The 13,413-nt window shown below is 44.5% G+C and overlaps 1 protein-coding gene across 7 annotated transcripts in view; it reads right to left on the bottom strand.

The window, feature by feature from the left end:
• pcdh7b (protocadherin 7b) overlaps nucleotides 1-13,413 on the bottom strand; it is a 138,681-nt gene that overhangs the window by 68,442 nt on the left and 56,826 nt on the right. For 3 of the 7 annotated variants that reach the window (XM_088990819.1, XM_088990820.1, XM_088990823.1), the window contains one exon: nucleotides 1,152-1,371. The exons of 2 other annotated variants lie outside the window; for them this stretch is intronic. In XM_088990819.1, the coding sequence (XP_088846945.1) occupies nucleotides 1,152-1,371 (220 nt within the window). The remainder of the gene's footprint in view (nucleotides 1-1,151; nucleotides 1,372-13,413) is intronic. 2 more of the 7 variants (XM_088990821.1, XM_088990825.1) reach the window with 1 other exon arrangement.

Below are 13,413 nucleotides of genomic sequence, written 5' to 3'. Positions count from 1 at the left end.
ACAAAGAAAATAGAGAAGCTAATGAGAATAGTTTTTGATAGGCTTGGATGGTCAACCGGAATTTGCCCTCCCCTTTGATAATCACATTTATCTTGCGCTTAGGTGATGCCCACTTAAGCATAAGTAAGTGGGCAAAGGTCTTCCTCAAGAACACTTGGTCTTTGTTTCAAGGACCTGAAGCGCATCGCCAGGAACAGCTTACAGCTCCGACCTGATTCATGGTTCGTTGAAGGGAGATTGCAAAATAAGTCCCTTTTGTCTGAAAATTTATACAAGGCAAACCGTAATCCTAAATCAGTCCGTGTTAAAGCCAACACCGTTTATTTGCAGTGCCTGAGTACCCGTGCATCAAAAGGCACGGTCGCTACGCCTATAATTTTCTGAAAACGCTGCCATCGAAGGCGATGCTGAAGTTACGACATGAGGGCATTGACCTTTGTGTGACGAAATTTGTCTCCAATTTAAACCCTGTCTGAAGTTTGATTCATTTATAGAAATTTATGGGTTGTTAAGAGGCGAGAGTCTGGCATTCAGTCAAATTCAAGCTACTTGACTCATTCACAGTCTCGCTGTCGGCCTGTCCCACATTTGGAGAAATACAACCTCTCACTTACCAATTCAAGTAGGAACTTAGACCACCGTGGTAGTCCCCGCCGCCTATTCACTTGATTTCGAAGAAAAGGTCAGATACAGTGCGGAAATGCAGTTCTTTGGAATGGCCCCAAGCAGCCTCCAGAAAGAGGAGGAACACGTTGCTCTGTAAGTTTTTGATGTCTAAGAGTTCTATCGAACAATAGTGGTATGCACATGCCCTCCGATTGACCTGGCACCTCGGCCAGGATGTACCCCCGCCTTTTGCCTCCATAGGTAGCGACATGGGGACAAACTTTGAGTGTGAATGGGTGTTTTTTTTGAATGGATGGACGGATGGATGGATGGACGATTGGACGGACAGTTCAAGTCAAAGCTGAAAAGCTGTGTTGTATGGAGATCCTTATGCGCTGTATGTTACCCTGTCGTAGCAAATTTGCTTCTAAAAGCCCCAGACGAGCGATCTTACATGCCTCTTTCCGCCATCCTACTTGGCGCTGTATGTGCGTGTATGTGTTCCTTCTCTCTGATCTTAATCTCCTTTCAGTGTTTGTCCCTACCATTTTCCATGTGCTCTGCCTCACCGACACTGCCATCCGGCGTTGTCCTCTCGTAGCTGTCCTCGGGCAGGGGCAGGGAGCCCAGTCGGGGCCCCGATGAACTCTTGCTGCTGGGCGTCTCAGACTCATCCAGGCCACTGTCGTAGCAGCTCTGCAGCGATCCCTGCTGGTGAGGGTCCTGGGGCTGGCTCACCACCGAGAAGGTCACTCGGCGAAATGGCTACAAGAGAAACCAAATGGCCAGGGGTCACTACAAAAGGGACGCTTAGGCGGAGTTCTGTCCTCAGATGGGAGTTGAGGGAAGAAACAAAGCAGACAGGTGTCAGAATGGACTCAGATTCCAAAGAGACCAAAAGGCTCAAACTGACGAATATTTGCTTGTTTTGGGAACATAACCTCTGTTATTTGACACTGGCTCCCAGACAGCTGAAGAATATGTTGTCACATTATGCTAATGTCACTGAATAGTTCAAGTCCTGAATACTTTGTAGAAATGCTAAAGGCGTATAAATCCAGTAGGGTGCCAAGGTCAACAGACTCGGGTCAAACTAGTGAAGCCCAGACTTCAAAGCAGCCACGGTGTATCGGCAATTTGCAGTTATGCTGCATGCAAATGGTATTATCTACCAACAGCACTGATTTTCGCCGTGAGTGGAAAGGCTTAAAAAAATATTAAAAAAAAAAATTCTGCAATCAATTTTTCCCAAAATCCGTGCATTGTTTTTTTTTTTTTTACTGTTAGGTCACTTTTATATCTTTATTTTCCGTTGGTTTGGAAATGTTGTAGTTTTAGTTTGGCAAAGCACATTGAGTGTATGTGTATGAAATCCTAGAGTGCGAGCACGTGTAGAGTGTTTGCCTGTCCTGTCAGTTTGCATTAGCATGCTATTCAATTTAGCATGGCGGCTAACACTAGCGAATGAGCTCTGTATTTTACTAGTGTTAGCGCTAAATAATTGAAATTCAGAGTATGGTTGTTTACGTAACACACTTTCATGGTTGTGTACATTTGGGAAGTTGAAGATCCATTACCCGCGTTATCACAGAAACATTTAGTGGAATCTTGAGGCTAATGCCAACCCCTTACTACAGTAGTTCCCAACAACTTTAATGGGACTCGGTAAACATGGCCACAACTCAGCCTCGGTGCTGGCCTCCAGGGAAATAGAATGTTTTCCCACTCATTTATCGAAGAATGGCAAATGAGGGCCCCAAGCGGTGGTCTGTGCGCAAGTGAAGATAAGAGTATTCCGAGACTTTGCCGCTGTCGATACGTGTTGCTTGATCGAAGGAGTTATTGAGCGTCAGTGACTTAAGCAGTTAAGAGCATTTCATTAAAGTAGGAATCTCTTGCCTCCAATCGCCTGCTGTCTCGGTCCCTTTCGGCGCACAGGCAGCAGTAGTGGGATGGCGATGAAAGTATTTGACACTAGCGTTGCCGTTTTCGTTATATTTGACTTTGCAAATGGCCGATGCCGTTCAGACTAGGTAATGCGCAGACAACGTAACCCCAATTCGCCTATGTTGGTCTTCCTGTTCTGAGGCTACTCAATTCCGTGTTTGTTTGGGTCGCGAAAACTTTCACCATGTTTACCAACGCCAAACGCTGCATTTATTGACTTAGGAGCACCCCGGTTGGCGTTCTCTGGTTGACTGGTAATAACTCATGTTTTCGTGTAATTACAATCAACACTCAACAAACGAATCACTATAAATATTCATGCAGATCTCACTTGGATAGCCAAACATTTGTTGCCCATTTAACGACTCTGTGAGTGTAAAAACACTTGAGTCCATGTGAAGATGCTAAATGTTGCTTTTGTCTCTTTGTTTACACAAAAAATATGTTTTTTTTTTGTGTGTGGGGGGGGGGGGGTCTGTTGTGACATGTTTCCTGTGAATTTGTCTGGCGGCGTGACGCTCTGTGGTTGGGAAAACTTTTTTCTTAACTGATGCAAATGCAATGAAGGCCTAATGAATTGGAAACACTCGGGTAAGGAAAAAGGGAAAATTAGCTTGCGGAAATGAAGCTCGGGAAGATATTTTATTCACCAGGATTTCCTCTTTTATTGGCTGCGCAGCAAGATGGCCGGCAGAGAACTCATTTGTTTGCAGAGCGGCGACGGGGGTTCACGCCAGGATTGCCGCGGGCTTTGGATCTGAATCTGCTGTAAGCAACATCTGCACTGTGACCTTTTGCTCCTTTTGGTTTTCAAAACTTTTTTTGTCGATCTGTGAAGCATTTGGTTCACTCTTTCCGAGGTTCACATCACCGGAGAGGAAAGCCAATGTTTTCAAATACATTTTCCAATGTCCAGCATGCAAATCCCCTGCATATTTACGTTTTTTTTCAGTTAGTTTGATTTACGGGTGATGGGTTAAAAGTCATCGTTCGTTCCTGGTTCATCACTCTTCAGGGTGTTAGACATGGTATGGTGAAATCAGCAGGAAGTCACTTATTGAACAGAATAGGTTATTTTAATCTTGTATACAGCAGGGTATATGGAATTATCCCAACAACGGGGTTGTCAAAAAGGTGCTCCAAAGTCAGGTTCAGTATTATCATTATCTTCTAATATTGTCGTGTGTGGGGTGACAGTTTATTCATGACAGGGCTTGATTGGACAAGAATTTGCATTTTTTTTTTTTTTTTTTTTTGAGGGGGGTGGTTCTTTGCTATTTTATTTGTTGTCGCAGCAAAGTAGCAGAAAAGAAGCTGTCTGTCAGCATTCTGGTGGAAATGGCAGCATCGCAGACCAAACCTCCTCTCAGCACCCTTTCGGGCCCCCTGCCCTGCTACTCGCCTCCCGGCCCCAAAGTTCATCCATCTGCCAATCTCCCCCAGCGAGGGAAGCACTTGCTCACAAATGCGCAAACACACGGGTGAATCCAGCGCGTAAAATGAAAACGTTTTTTTATTTGCCTGCGTTTCTCGTGCCGGTGTTTTACTGGGCTGACTGAGAAGAAACACTTAAAAGTCCCCGCGCCGAGTCACTTTGAGGGACGAGATTGTTTATGCCAGGGGTGTCAGTCATTTTTTGCCTCGGGCCACATTGTCATTACGGTTTACGGCAGGCTACATTCTAGTTACAGTTTCCTCTAGGAGGGCCGTTATGAATTTGGTGAAGCCATCCTAATGTTTCATGTCCTCCACACATCAAGAACACACAACAAATTGATGATTGATTCATTTTCAAATTTGAAATCAAGAATGACTGTTATTGTAGTTTACGTGGGACAATTTGAAATGTTGGTTCGGACTTTAGCACGCATCATGGAACTTGACATGCTCAATTTGTTTTCACGGGTCGATTAAAATTAGAATCAGAATCAGAATCAGAAACATCAAGTATTTAGAACACACAAGGAATTTGTCTCTGGTAGAATACGTGGCACTAGTATCATCATAAGAAAAATTGAGGCACTTCCCGACATTGAGGCACATCCCGACAATTCTATTTGGGTTACTGTTTAAAGAGTTAATGGTTTGGGGGAAGAACCTGTTTAAATGTCTGCTGGATTTGATGCACATGGATCGGTCGCGCCTGTCTGAGTGGAGTAGCTGGAAAAGGTGATTGGCAGGGTGCGGAAGGTCCTGTAGGGTTTTCCGCTTCCTAGTTTGCATTCTTGCAGTGTGCAAGTCCTCGAGGGTGGGTAGGGCGGTGCCAATGATTTTTTTCCAAGGTCCTAACCTCCATTGAAGTTGACTTTGTCCATTTTTGTGGTGGCCCCAAATCAAACGATGATGAAAGAACACAAGATGGATTTGATCGTAGCCATACAGAAATGTCAAAATGTAAAAATGATGCGGCGGACCGGATTTGGCCCTCAGGCCTTGACTTTGACACTGTTATTTTTGCTAAATGTAATTCAGGAAGCTGTACGGTGTTGTTTTGTGGATGTTTTCAGCCCCAGATGAGAAACTGGGATTGGGGGATTTGTCATTCTTGAATTCAGGGATGAGAAAAAGATCAAAACCTCATCAAATGGCTCGGCGCTCTGCTCGCATGCTGTAATGCGCACACGGCCACGCACAAAGTGCATGGCTTAACCCCACGCTGCGCCCGGGCCCGGAGTTAGCGTCGCTTTGAATGTGCCACTTTCATTACACCTGAGCGTTCGTTAGCTTGACTGTAACCAGATGCTCGGTCCACTCAGAGGGGGTCGACGGCGGCATCAGCATCCTCTGAAGGGGGTAGGGTCGGGGTGGGGTTGCATGCTTTGTTTGGGGGGGCGCGCTCGTGATTGAGAGCCGGCTGCGACAGCCACGGCTGATTGAGCAAAGCCACCGCCCTGCGAGATGAACAATGCAAACAAAGTCGCAGGTAGATTTGGAAGATTAACCCAGCCTTGTTTCCAGGCCGAGGGTGTCGGGGGCAGAAGAAAAAATGCGGCTTTTCTGGCGCAAGTTTACATAGAGCCAGTGGAAAACACGAACACAGATTTCGCCTCAATAATGTGCGACCTCTTGGATTGCATTTTCATTTCCTTCATCCTTGAACTGTCAGCAAGGCTCACTCTCTAACACACAAACATAAAAACACAAACACACACACACGCACACACACACACACACACACACACACACACACACACACACACACACACACACACACACACACACACACACACACACACACACAGCACACACACACACACACACACACACACACACACACCACCACACGTGTTAGCTGGTTTGTTTGGAATTTGTGCTACACTTACAGCTTATTGGGAATCAAGCATTTGGCGGCGGCGAGTAACTCCAGCTGTAAATACCTTGAGCAGATGGCATTAAAGATGAAAGAGGGGGTTGAGGGGGGTGTACAGGGAGATGGAAGGAGTGACTCAAAATTAGTGTAGAGTGAGTGAGTAAGCGAAAAAATAAGCAATCGAGCCATTGCATGTGAAAATAGTGTTTCAGTGGAAACGGTAAAACTACACAGCGGATTGCATTCATGCCACCCGAAACACGCAGAGGGTGCCAAGTGGATCCCAACGGGAACATATCAACCCGACTGGAATGTCAATTCAGTCATCAGATACGTTGAGACAACAGCCAACTAGATCTGAAAGGGGGTGGGGGGTCATCAATTGCAACCTGATCCGGTTGCGGCTCATTCAATCAGACCTCAGCGTTAAAACACAATCATGGTATTGTCCCGAAAAACACAAATGTTTCATTGTGGGCGGCCTCTTAAGTGAGTGACGGGTCAAGGGGGAGAGGGTTTAAATAAGGGCGAGTCTCTGGAATGTTGGCAATAAACGTAGCAGCTTCCTCCGAACCGACTCCCGTCGAGTCAAAGGTATCACTTTCTGACTAAACTGATAGTTATATCCCACAAGGCCGATCCCAAAATTCCCCCGCTCACTGTCGAGCTTCATTTCCTTCCATCGGCTCCTCCGCCTCCACCTGCGCACATTCTTTTTGCTCCCGTAAGGATAGACGGGGAAAGGAGATGAAACCGGGCTAGCAACTTCTCCAATAAAAGCACCCGAGAATCCCGGAGAAACGACTTTTGCAAGTTCAGCGTTTGAATTTGCCAGGAAAAGAAAAAACAAAAATGGTGTCCTGCTCTACTTTCTCTCAAACGTTGTCCGGTTACGCAGTCAATGCATACGAGGACAACTGCAGACTGAATAACATTCGATTCAAGTCGTAACATTGGAAATTAAATTTGCCTTTTTTAATGCTATCGTGAGACACACGGTGTCTGTTTCGGGATCAGTTTCAGTCTCCCCCACCTCTACACAGATCCTTTTTGGATTGGATTGGATTGGATTTGCCTTTATTAGTCTCACAGTGGAGACATTTACATTTCACAGCAGCAAAGTGATGAAATGAATGAAAGTAGAAAAACAAAATACATGAGCTGCTGGAAAGGCAGCCATTCTCGTGGCGCCGTCTTGAAGTCAAAATAACAAAAAAAAAACTACATAACAAATAATATGACAGCATAGAGACAATATGACAAATCAAAGACACAGATAGACATTCATTCTTCAGGACTTGCTGTACCCTCTTTGTGATGACATGAAGCAGTTCTAGATGAAAGAGGAGAGGATCAAAGCGTCTTTCCACCAGTGGATCAGGGACATCATGGTGGAATGTGCACGTCGACTACAAGCTAAATGTTGGATTGGATTGGATTGGATATGCCTTTATTATTATTTATGTTGAAAGCAAACACGCAGCTGTAGCATCCATTGACGAAAAGAGATTGTCTCACATCTCCTGTTCCACATAAATCTGCTTCAATTACAAGCCGCAACAGTTCCACATACGCATCGGCGCTCTGCGCCGATGCTCCTTTCTTCTTATCGCGGGTTCCTCAAGCCATGCATCCATCCAGCCGCAGACTGTTGAACAGCACTGACCTTTCCGCTAAACAAATCGGGGCTGTGAAGATGCTGCCCATTACAGCCGCAAAAAAAGCACAACGGCCCCTTTGGTGTCCAGCGATGGCATGCATCGATGCATGGATTGCATGGCATCGAAGAAGTTGGTATCCAGGTGAAGCCGCTTGCCAAGATTCCATCCGCGTCTTTTCATTTCCCACTGTGTTCGGAATGTGTCTGGAAGCCTGCCATGGGTACACTTTCATATTAGTGTATCCGCAGAGACCAGTGGGGTAAAGAGGCAGGTGGGAACGGAAAAAGTAAAGATCACACTTTCATTTACTTTCTTAAAAGTCTGCGCTCAACTTTTAATTGCACTTCAAGCGAGTGATTAGGTCACTGGTGAAACAGAGATACCATTCTTTGAGGGGAGACGCGGTCGAACATCGCCGCGAGCATCGGCAGAGTCTGTATTGGTTTGGAATCGTTGGCGAGGGGTCGGCTGGATCGATTGTGGGATCAGAGTCTTCAAACGGACCCTCGGTGTTATCCTGTCGCTTTGAGATGAACTGTTGTCATCAAGCAAACGGCCGTCTGGCCTCGCAGATCCTCAGCGTGCATTCCGGAGGTACGCCTAACATGACTTCAGTCAGATTTCAATTGACAATTTTACATGGCGAGGATTCTGCCTTCGTCCCACCCCCTCGCATTCCTCCATTTTATTTGGCACATACTGTCAACCTGAGCCGACCGGTGCGCATGTGATGCAGAGGTCAGGTCCGGTGTGGCTACATGCTTTTTGCCATCTTAACGTGTCAGACAGCCAAAAGATCACCCCACCCCCGCTTCCATCCTCCCAGTATCATGGGCACAAGGGGATGTATACAGGTTTCGTGTTCAAGGGATCCGTCAGTGTGTCTGATCAGTGGGCCGCTACTGTCAGTTTGCAGTGGGCTAGGAGCCCGCCGTCGGCGTCGACTTGTTGTGACACGGTGCTGGGTGTCAGTGGGGAGCAATGGCTATTGGCCCGGACTTGATGCAAAGTGCCCGATGCGACGTTCCGCATTTGCTGTCACAGATGTGAAAAGGAGACGCTAACTTGTTTTGCTACATTGGGCATTTTGATGCTGAATGAACAGGCAGAGACAGAGGAGAGAGGGAGATAAGGCAAGGCAGGGATTGGCGAACTTTGGTTTAAAATACAAAAGGGTCGAAACGGGTGATAATTTTGTTCGATGTTGGTGGGGATGGTGTTGGGGAGGTAATATAGTCTAAGCTCGGTTTTCGACCATAATCCGTTCCAGAAACCTGTTCAGACACTCATTTGGTCAAAAACCGAAACATTTTCTATTAAAATCAATGTAATCAAAGTCTGATTTTTCAAAAAAATCCCAAAACGAAGTTAAACACGAAAACAAGCAAACATCATGGTTCCATAAATTAATAAACCCATTTTTGAATGAATACTAAAAGTAAATTAGGAAACAACGTTTTAAATGCTATTTGGCTATTTCAATAAAAAAAATACAGACTTGAGAAATGACACTGAATGCAATGATTTAAAACCTTTTTGGCTATTCATTTTTATTTATGTATCCAATCGGTTTGTATGATAAAGTATAAAAAAGAAATATTGTGGACATTTCCAAAATCTGCTTTAGATCCCAAAACAAATGTAAACGTTTTGGTTCCATAAATCAATGAAGCCATTTTTGAATGGATCTTAAAAGAAAACTATACAACATTAAATACGAATTGGCTATTTCAGAAAAAAGAAAAAAATACATATTTGATAAATTACAGTACGATTTCAAACATGTTTAACAGTTCACTTATTTGATGATGTAGCCAATTGTTTTGTATGATAAATGTATCAAAAAAATATAGTGAGGAAAGAGACAGCCAAAATGAATGCAACATACCGAGGACGTTAATGGCCTTTAAAGAAGTCAAGTAGGCCATATTTTGTCCACCCCTGGAGGTAGATGATAAACAACTTTATTTACCATCCCCAGTCATCGGGAGAGCGCGGCTGTCATCAAGGAGCAAGCCAAGATGGATTGACTTAGGATGTAGCGTGCACTTAACTCATCATCTTAAATAAATAAATAAATAAATAAAACACCCATTCTTGCCTCATGCCATCATTTCTTTCGCCGGGTGTCCTTATCGTAGCACGCACACACTCTCGTCCAGCCGCCGCATTTGCAAATTTATGATGCATTACAATGAGGAAACAAACAATTCAAATCGCCGTTTGCACAATTTTTATTAAGCCGAGGCGCGTGTCTTACATAAGACATGTCTCATAGCATCCCGGCAAAAATAAAAATGCCATAAAAAGTAGGGTTTGTAAAATAATGACATTGTCATCTCAATTGACTCACTCAGGGACAATTATTCAAATGGACGGAATGGCAATGTGTGTATATGCTGCTTTCATCTACTCCAAAATTATTCAGTTCGGATCATCACCAGAACCTCATCCTTTCACCAAATCACCGCCGTCCTCCAAGAGCTCCACTGGCTCCTGGTCAAATATAGAATCAACTTTACAATTATTCTTTATACATTTAAAGCTATCCCTAACCTTGCCCCCATACCCATCTGACCTTCTTCAAATTTCTGTTCCCTTTCGTTCCCTCAAATGCTCTTCCTCCTTCCACCTCTGTGTGCCCCCCACCCTGCCCGTTTCAGCATGATGGGGGACAGAGCGTTCAGCTGCTCTGCCCCCAAACTCTGGAACTCACTTCCTCCCAACATTCGTAACATCGATTCTCTTCCCACCTTCAAATCCCACCTCAAAACCCACCCATTTAAAATTGCATTTTCTGTGTGGCTCTCTCGTGTTTCTATTTAGACTTGTATTTTATTTATTGTATTCTATTTATAATTGTATATATGCTTGTCTGTGACTGTAAAGTGTCCCTGAGAGCTTTGAAAGGTGCTTTAAATAAATTGTATAATTATTATTATTATTTCATTTGACTTTAATATTCTTTCATTCTTTGACGTCTGTGTAAGCTCTCAGTCGTACAGGAGTGGTCCATCGATGAGAAGGTTTCTTCATCCGTCATCTGTACAAAAGTGAAATTTCTTTGACCTGTCACTGAAAGTTGCTGGGATAAATAGCTAACTGATCAAAATATATATGAGTCAAAGTGAATAGTTTTCAGACCAATTCGGGATGACCTGTCAATTTTCATCCGGCCCACACCCTCCCACCATAAAATCAATAATGTCTTGCCCACATGTAGAATCAATACATGGGCCAGTTGCACTGTTACCTGCATGTGCTGCTATCTAGAGGCTAAGTTTAGGAACAGCAAATTAGGATATGATGATTTGACATATGAATTGACCTAATCACCCCCCAATCTGAAAATGGCGATTTTCGACAGTTTTATTTTTTTTCTACAATGGCGACAATAAGCAAAATAACAATTAATTATTTTCAACTGTTACAAAAAAAGTTAAAGCGCTGTTACCTGCATGTGCTAAGTGCTGCCATCCAGCGACTCAATCAGGAAGAGCAAATTAGTATATCAGTCATTGACTGAATGAGCCCCCCATTTTTCTAAAATAACGTCTTTTTCTTTCTGCTTTTCCCTTCAAGATTTCTTAAATTCAAATGAAGCAAAGTATATGCTTATGATCATGGAAATAAAAAAAAAAAATCAAATGTGAAACAAAATGGCTCGGTGAAATGTATTTCAATTAATTGCTGTTATATGACAACAAAGTCCGCAGAGGTTGCACCCCTACGACATTTTTAACACACCAAATCTGACCCCCTTCGCGAAAAAAAAAATGGCTCATTTACTGCTGCTGTGAAATTTAAATTTCTCCACTGCGAGACTACTAAAGGCAAATCCAATCCAATCCAATTCAGTAACAACAAATTAGTAATCGAATGAGCCCCCCAATTTTCGAAAATGGCGACAATCAACAAAAGGAGGAAGCCAACCCATGACGGCCGACGGTTCAAGGAGAGGTGGAAATTGGACTATTTCTTCACGTAGCATCTGTCTGCCTTATTTCTAAAGAGACGGTGGCTTTTTTTAAATAATTGAATGTGAAGCAATTTATTTAAATTAAGTTATTCCCCTACCCTCTACATTTTTAACACACCAAATCGGACCCCCTTTGAAAAAAAAATGGACACCCCTGAATTAGGGAAACCTGCATAGAAATCTAAGTAGTTCTTGGACAAAAAACATTTGGTGGGTGAGAATGGCTGGGTGTGAAAAAAAAGCCCAAGGCAAACAAAGGCAAAGGAATGATGGTTCCTTTGCCGTCTGATGCAAAACACAATAACTCCTACTTACAAGTTTGATGGGCCGCCAGAATTTGCGTCGGCGCGATTTTGTTTTCCCTGTCATGTCTCGCCGTAACTCCATCCGCATTCATCATTTCAACTCGGGGGCCTTCTTATCTTGCAACTACCCATCTCTGTCACTCTCACCCGTTCGCCTCGACTGCGGCTTCGCTATTGTCGGCGGGATTGTGCGAGGTCAAACCTCTGCAACGCTTGCTTGATGGATGAAAATGGAATTAAGCCGAAAGCACACTTTTAGATCATGAAGATACGCAGCAGGAGATGAAGAAGCAAGGGAGGGGGGAAAGCCTGACATGCCGACCGAGTGAAGGCAAATATATGCGTTGGCGTAGTTGGCTGGGAAAATATTGTTTTCAGAATCAGAATCAGAATCAGAATCAGAATACCTTTATTCGTCCCGCAATGGGGAAATTTGCAGTCCACAGCAGCAATTGAAGAGGGATGGGGTTGGGGTGGGAGTGAAAGGATAGAAAACAAGATATTCAAGCATAACAAAATAAAAATGTCAACTGTATACTGTGCAAATGTAGATGTGCAAAAACCGTTCTATAAACAAGACTGTACATAGTGCAGAATCAAGAGATGCATTAAGATATATTGCAACAACCCATATTTACAAGTGTCCAGTTTTTTTTTTTTTTTTTTTTTCACATGTGATCATTGGGAATTGTGAAGCCTGACAGCAGTCGGTAGGAACGAGCGGCGGTACCTCTCCTTCTTGCAGCGCGGGTGTAATAGTCTCTGGCTAAAGGAGCTACCCAGAGCTGTCAGGATGGGCAGGAGGGGGTGGGAGGGGCTGTCCGTCATAGCTTTTAGTTTAGCTAGCGTCCGTCTGTTGCCCACCTCCTCAAGAGAGTCCAGCGAGCAGCCCACGACAGAACTGGCCCGCTTGACAAAGCGCTCCAGTCTTTTTCTGTCCCGGGTGGTGATGCTGCCTGACCAGCAGACAATGCCATAGTGGATGGCTGATGCCACCACAGAGTCATAGAAAGTCTTTAGGAGTGACCCCTGAACTCCAAAAGACCTCAGTTTCCTGAGGAGGAAGAGGCGACTCTGTCCCTTTTTGATTAGGGCATCCGTGTTTGTTGTCCAGTCCAGTTTATTGTTGAGAGTAACACCCAGGTACTTGTAGGAGGTCACCCTCTCAATGTCCGAACCCTGGATGTTCAATGGTGCAGGTGACGATTGTTTCCTGCAGAAATCCACCACCAGCTCCTTGGTTTTGCCAGTGTTGATCTGGAGGTGATTCTGCTGGCACCAGTCCACAAAGTCCTTTGTCAGTCCCCTGTACTCCCTATCGTCTCCCTCTGTAATGAGGCCGACAATAGCTGAGTCGTCAGAGAACTTCTGAAGGTGGCAGGTTGGGGTGTTGTAGTTGAAGTCCGAGGTGTAGAGGGTGAAGAGGAATGGAGCCAGGACTGTTCCCTGCGGCGCTCCGGTGCTGCAGAGAAGCCTGTCCGACTCACAGTTCTTTACCCTCACGTACTGTGGCCTGTTTGTGAGGTAGTCTGTAATCCAGGATGTGAGGTGATGGTCGACTCCGGCATGCTGCAGCTTGTCCCCCAGTAGACTGGGCTGGATGGT

The sequence above is a fragment of the Hippocampus bargibanti genome, linkage group LG02 (genome assembly GCF_051943395.1).
Source record: "Hippocampus bargibanti isolate YZ-2025 linkage group LG02, ASM5194339v1, whole genome shotgun sequence".
Taxonomy (NCBI): domain Eukaryota; kingdom Metazoa; phylum Chordata; class Actinopteri; order Syngnathiformes; family Syngnathidae; genus Hippocampus; species Hippocampus bargibanti.
The sequence above is the reverse complement of the archived record's forward strand: the minus strand, read 5'-3'. Positions and strand labels throughout refer to the sequence as shown.